Source organism: Petaurus breviceps, unplaced genomic scaffold (genome assembly GCF_028583685.1).
Source record: "Petaurus breviceps papuanus isolate PSGF00001 unplaced genomic scaffold, PetGlider_PUasm1.0 118, whole genome shotgun sequence".
NCBI classification, from domain to species: Eukaryota; Metazoa; Chordata; class Mammalia; order Diprotodontia; family Petauridae; genus Petaurus; species Petaurus breviceps.
This window is the reverse complement of record NW_027185616.1, coordinates 9,588,236-9,593,829: the sequence shown is the minus strand read 5'-3', so window position 1 is coordinate 9,593,829 and position 5,594 is coordinate 9,588,236. Positions and strand designations below refer to the sequence as shown.

The 5,594-nt window shown below is 42.0% G+C and overlaps 1 protein-coding gene across 1 annotated transcript in view; it reads right to left on the bottom strand.

Annotated features, from left to right (window-relative positions):
- Positions 1-4,557, bottom strand: part of LOC138160951 (group 10 secretory phospholipase A2-like) — a 12,590-nt gene extending 8,033 nt beyond the window's left edge. Inside the window, exons 1-3 of the mRNA XM_069087746.1 lie at positions 4,552-4,557; positions 3,077-3,261; positions 666-772 (exon numbers count right to left, since the gene is read on the bottom strand). Coding sequence (XP_068943847.1) covers positions 666-772; positions 3,077-3,261; positions 4,552-4,557 — 298 coding nt within the window. The remainder of the gene's footprint in view (positions 1-665; positions 773-3,076; positions 3,262-4,551) is intronic.
- Positions 4,558-5,594: the final 1,037 nt, after the last annotated feature.

Below are 5,594 nucleotides of genomic sequence, written 5' to 3'. Positions count from 1 at the left end.
TTCTCTTCCTTGCTCCATGATACCCCTTAGAGGAAATGTGTGGCTTTGACCTGTGATTTCATTAGCCCTGAGGAGCAATTGGGTGAGAAAATTCCCTCAACCAATTAAGATGCTCTCATTGGCTGGCTTACATTTTCTGGCTAATTGGGCTAAATTGGTTGGAAGTTTTGATGATATGGGAACCCTCCCCACATTAAAAAGGGGATTATAGCAAATCCTTCCTTTCCCTCTGGTTAACTCTGGGTCATTGAAATAGCTCACCCACAGAAGGAATGAAAGCTGCCTCCCCTAGCTTCTTTTGCTAATTTGACCACTGACATCTGTACTTTTCATCTCTTCCTATTCTCTCAGTCCTTGGGTGTTATTTGTTATTATGGGTGTTATTTGGTGTTAGAGATAGGATTTGAGCCTATAACTCCAAATCCAGCACCCTGCCCACTAGGCCACTTGGCCTTAATGGGATAAGTTTAACAGGGAGTAAATGTCACAGAGAGGGTTCTAACCCATATGTTCCAGGCTGGAATTTCTGCTGATTCTAATCTGCTATAATTCAGTGACCAGTTCAATATTCCACTCAAAAAAAGATAACAGACCTTTTTGAGATTTGCTAAATAAAGGGCCAGGCTATTAGGGGTGGGCTAGGAATGAGGAATCTCTTGACTTACCACATTCCACCCTATGGTCTTTGCATTCCCAATTATAGCGTTGCATCTTGGGGGAACAGCCAGCCTCCTCAGCCTTCCTATAACAGCAATCATGTTTTTGGCAGCACCTGGAGACAACAAGGTTATGGATACAGTTTATCTCAAGAGCTATGCTGTGGTTATGGTAATTGAGGGGAAAGTACAGATTCACCATCACTTTCCTCCTCCACCCACTCTCTATGATGGCCTCGGTGGCTAGTAAGGAACATTACACATGCCACAGTGGAGTCTACTAATTTATGATCTACCTAGGGAAATAAGATTGACACAGAAGAGAAAGCAATCATAGACCTTCCTGTTAACCTAAGTGATGTGAATGCTGTGGCCAGTGCTGTCAGGCCTAACGAGTGATCTTGATTGGCATTGCAGGGCAGTAGATAAAAAATGCTTGGTCATGGAGTTAGAAGGCCTAGCTTAAAATCCCTCATAAATTTACTAGCTGTGAGATCACGGGCTTAAGATCTTAAGGCCTTAGTTTTGCCATCAAGAAATAGGGATGACAGTATTTGAATTACCTGGCTGAGAAGGTTGATGTGTTTTATTGTAAATTGTTTTATTGTAGTTGCCAAAAAAAGAGGAAGAGAGAAATAGAAAAAAGTGAGAGAGTGGATAAGGGAAGATTTGTAGAGAGAAAAAGGGGATAGGAGATACAAGTATGGATATTAAAATTGTCCAGCCTACAATGAGACAGAGGCAGAGCTGAGAAAATGAGACTATTAAAAGGTCCATGGTTTCCCTCTAATGTAAAAGACCTCAGATCTCCCTCACAATCTGAGATGCCCCCTTCTTCCACGGCCTTGTTAGACCTGATAATCAGATTTGATACCTAAGCACTCTAAAGGGGCTATACAAAGTACAGAGTCCCATTGGTTGATGTATTTTGCTTTGTGAGACAAAAATGATCATCTAAAAGTGGTATGTTAAGGGGGTGGGGGTGGGGGGACTCTCAGGTTGGGAAAAGCACAGTGCTTCTCTACTGACTAAGTGGTAATAAGATGGTCACCTGCTCACGTTGGACCAGAGGATGGTCTTTTGGATTAGTTGGAGGACTTTCCATGTAATTGAGTCACCTCCATACTAGTCTTGGTCAACCTGACATGTAAAAACAAGGGTGGAGGGCCTCTAGTTAGCTTCCTGTGATTATGCAAGTGAACCTATAATCTGCAGTTCACAGCTCTGGGGACTAACATACAACAGAATTTATAATCACCACCCCTATGGAATCATAGAAGACTGATTAATACTGATTAGAATAGAGTAGTCTCTATTGAATTATTCAAATGGGGTCCAAATGCATTATTACTCATAGAAGGTCCACATGGTACTGAATGACAAAGCAGCATGAACTATTTCCACCTGGGCCACTTGGTGACAAGATCCATAAACACATCCAGTATTTCATGTTTGAGATCCTAGCAAATGGTCAGTAAACAAGTATTTCTAAGCAAGTCATCCCTCAAAGGCTAAGCCCCAAAGATTCCCATGAACCCCTTGGAAAAAAACAAATGTACATAAAAAACAATAGCAGTTATAGCAGATACTAATCCATGTAGATCTCTGATTTGCCATTTCAAAAAAAGCCTGGGGCATCTCTGTGGTCTGGGCCCTTAAAAACTTCTAGGTAACTTAGAAGATGGAAAAGCAGAGAAGGGTGGATTTCACTGTAATAATAACACATCTCATTTTATCTTCTAAACAACCCTAGAAGTTAAAGGCTATTATTCTCACTTTACAGAATAAACAAGCTGAGGGAGATTAAGTGATTTGCCTGGACATCGCAATGGTCCTAGAATTTGAACTCCAGTCTTTCTGACTCCCAAGTCTAGCACTCTTACTCACTAAAACCAACCAGGTTGGCAGGAAGTTTCCATCTCAAGATGGCGGGTCCAGCTTAATATAATATGGTTACTTCCAAAAAAAAGTTTTTTTTTACATAGCTTTTTTACTGGGTTAAAGTACTCTAAAAAAAAAAACAAACCACCATTAAAGTTTTGGACTGAATCCCTGTTAATTAGTTTTCCTTTGTTCAATGGCAATAAACTATATGCCTAACCCTGAGTCACCTTACAAATGGACATCTTTGGCCATTTCAGGACCAGTGAAGTGTGGTTGCTTCAGCCCAAGCCACTTCCTCTCCAAATGACTGAATCATCTTTACATAAAAAAGTCAGCACCAGTGCATCATAAATAATAATGGAAATCTATTGAGCCAAACCCCTTTTTTCATTATTTCCATGCAACTGACTCAGCCAGAACCAAACTCAAAACTGTCTTCAGTTGATTATGGTAGGAAAGATGAGGAAAAGTCCAGTAGTACAGTAGCTCCGGGATTCCTAGCCACATGATCTGAGCAGGCCTAGGATGATACCTACCAGTCGGTTTTGTCCCGGGGCCAACCAGTTCCTCCAAGGCCACAGTAGCAGCCATAGCTCATGTAAGCCAGTGGTGAGCGGTTTGTAGCACAGTTCGTAGCTCCGGCCAACTCCAAGATTCCCCTCCGATGCACATGGGATTTCCCTGAAACTGAGATGGTGAAAAATTTAAATCTGTCAGAACCCTAGGAGGGTTTGATTATCAGCTTCCCCCCTCCCCCCACACTGCAGTACTTTTTTTAACAGATGACATTAGGTTAAAATGACGATTAAGAGCATTTTAGAAGGGTAAGGAAGGTGCCAAAAGACCTCTTCTGTGGCATATAGAGAGATTTGCCTTGGTGGTGGAAGGGCTAGTGGTTATGGGTTACCTTCTCCCTCCTTGCTTACCACCCAACACTACAAGACACCATTTGAAGTGATAAAAACATGCCAAAGCTCATTCACTTTCAGAGTTCCAGGCCTGGAAGGACCATGTAGAAGTTCATGAGACCTTCAAAGGATACCACTTGTCCATGGAGCCCGTGTCAAGGTTTAGCAGAATTCACTAATGTAGTCCTTGCTTTGTATCCAACCTCTGTGTGCCCTTTTGTTTCCAGTAAAGAGGAAATAAAAATGGTGGCAATGTTGCTTTATACATTCCAAGGTAATTTTTAAAAAATCGAATCAAGTTCTTTATTGGGACATATAAAAGGTGATTGTTTTATGTTTCTCTTGGTTGTCTGCAGCTGTGTAGGGGTGGAGAAAGGGGAAGGTGGTAGAAAGATTGAAAATTTTAAAAAACCTACAGGTAATACAAAAACCTCATTTGAGCAAATTCTTGGGGTGGGGGGGAGCATTTACAATTTCTGTAAACAACCCTCTGGCTCAAGATAAAAGAGTGAGAAGTATTTGAGCCAAGCCAACTTTATAAATATGGTCAGCTAGGTGGATGGAGCTCTAGGTCTGGAGTTGGGAAGACTTATCTTCATGAATCTGAATCCTGCCTCAGATTTACTGGCTGTGTATCCTAGAGCAAGTCAATTAATCCTATTTACCTGTTTCCTCATCAGTAAAATGTACCAGAGAAGGAAATGGCAAACCATTCCAGTATCTGCCAAGAAAACCCCAAATTGGTTCATGAAGAGTTGTACTTAATTGAAATGACTTAACAAAATCTTATATAACGATTTAAGAAATACCAAAATGGCCCATTTTCATCCTCCCCTAAAATCTCACTTCCCAATAGCTGAATAGAGATTCATTCCTTAAGAGTTAAGAATGTTCATTTTCTAGAGTCATCCATTAAAATACAAATTTCCCTCAAGTTTACTTATTAAGGGGGTTGTTATTATTAACCTCCCGAGTTTCTAAAAGGATTTACTCACCACTTTGCTGTTCTAGAAGGCAGCTAGCTGAGAGGAAATTAGGGATAAGCAAATTGATGGAGGTAGAAGTGGGGAGAGGGGAGTGAGGAGGTCAGGATTTCAAAATACCGACATGCCAGGTCCTGCCGAATGAATTCGACTGCCTTCTTCTCTCAGCCAAAGAAAAGTAAAGTTTATTAAAAGTTTGTCATATTGGGTAGACTCTTAAGGAGCCTCAATATCTGTAAGGCTTGTACTGGACAAGCATGCCAAAATCATCTGACAGAGTGAGTATGTGCTTGGTCATTCTGTGGGGCTCACACACGGAAGCAAGATGGGGTCTTATATACAAAAAGGATGTGGAAGGAATCTGAGTGAGGGTCTTCAGGAGGAGTCAGTGAGGTCAGACTCCAGTAAATGAGTGAAGTTGCTGGAGACTACTTGCAGATGACAGACAATGGTGGGCTAGGCCAGTTCAAGGGTGTAACATTGGAGGATCAAATGCAGGGGCTAGCTGGATAATGAAGGGCCAAGCTAGTAACAAGATTTGGGCTGAGCCTCAGTGAAAGGCTTATGGCCTCATGCAAATACCTCATCAAATGGGAAGATTCAATCAGAGCTCAAGGAGGTTTCCAGAGCCTGTACCTCATCAGGGAGGAAACCCACATCTTGGGATGCTGCCCCAGAAAGGCAAGTGCTTAGGGGCAGACAGTCAGTACGGAGAAGGTCCCAGAAGAGGTGAACAAACACAAAAAGCCAGTTTCTATCAATTTATTTCAGTTCTTTTGAATCCCCTATTAAATGCAAAGCACTTATATTTTTATTTGTCCTGCCTAGAAAGTACATGCCCCATAGGGAGCTTGTTTGAGTCCCAGATCCAGGCAGGGGTGGAATAAAGAAAAGTTCAAGTCCCAAGGAGGGCAGAAAAAGTGGGACTTATAAGAGAATTGAGCACTTACCCTGGTAGAACATTGTCAGAGTGTGGGGGGGTGTAGGATTGGAGAAGGAAGAGAACAAGCATTTGTTAAGGGCTTGATGGGGTACAGGCTCTGGGAAGCCCCTTGAACTCTGAATCTTCCCACTAGGTGAGGCATTTGCCTGAGGCCATAAGCCTTTCATTATTGCTAGGCCCAAATCTGTTACCCTTAAACTAGCCAATCCATTCACAGGTA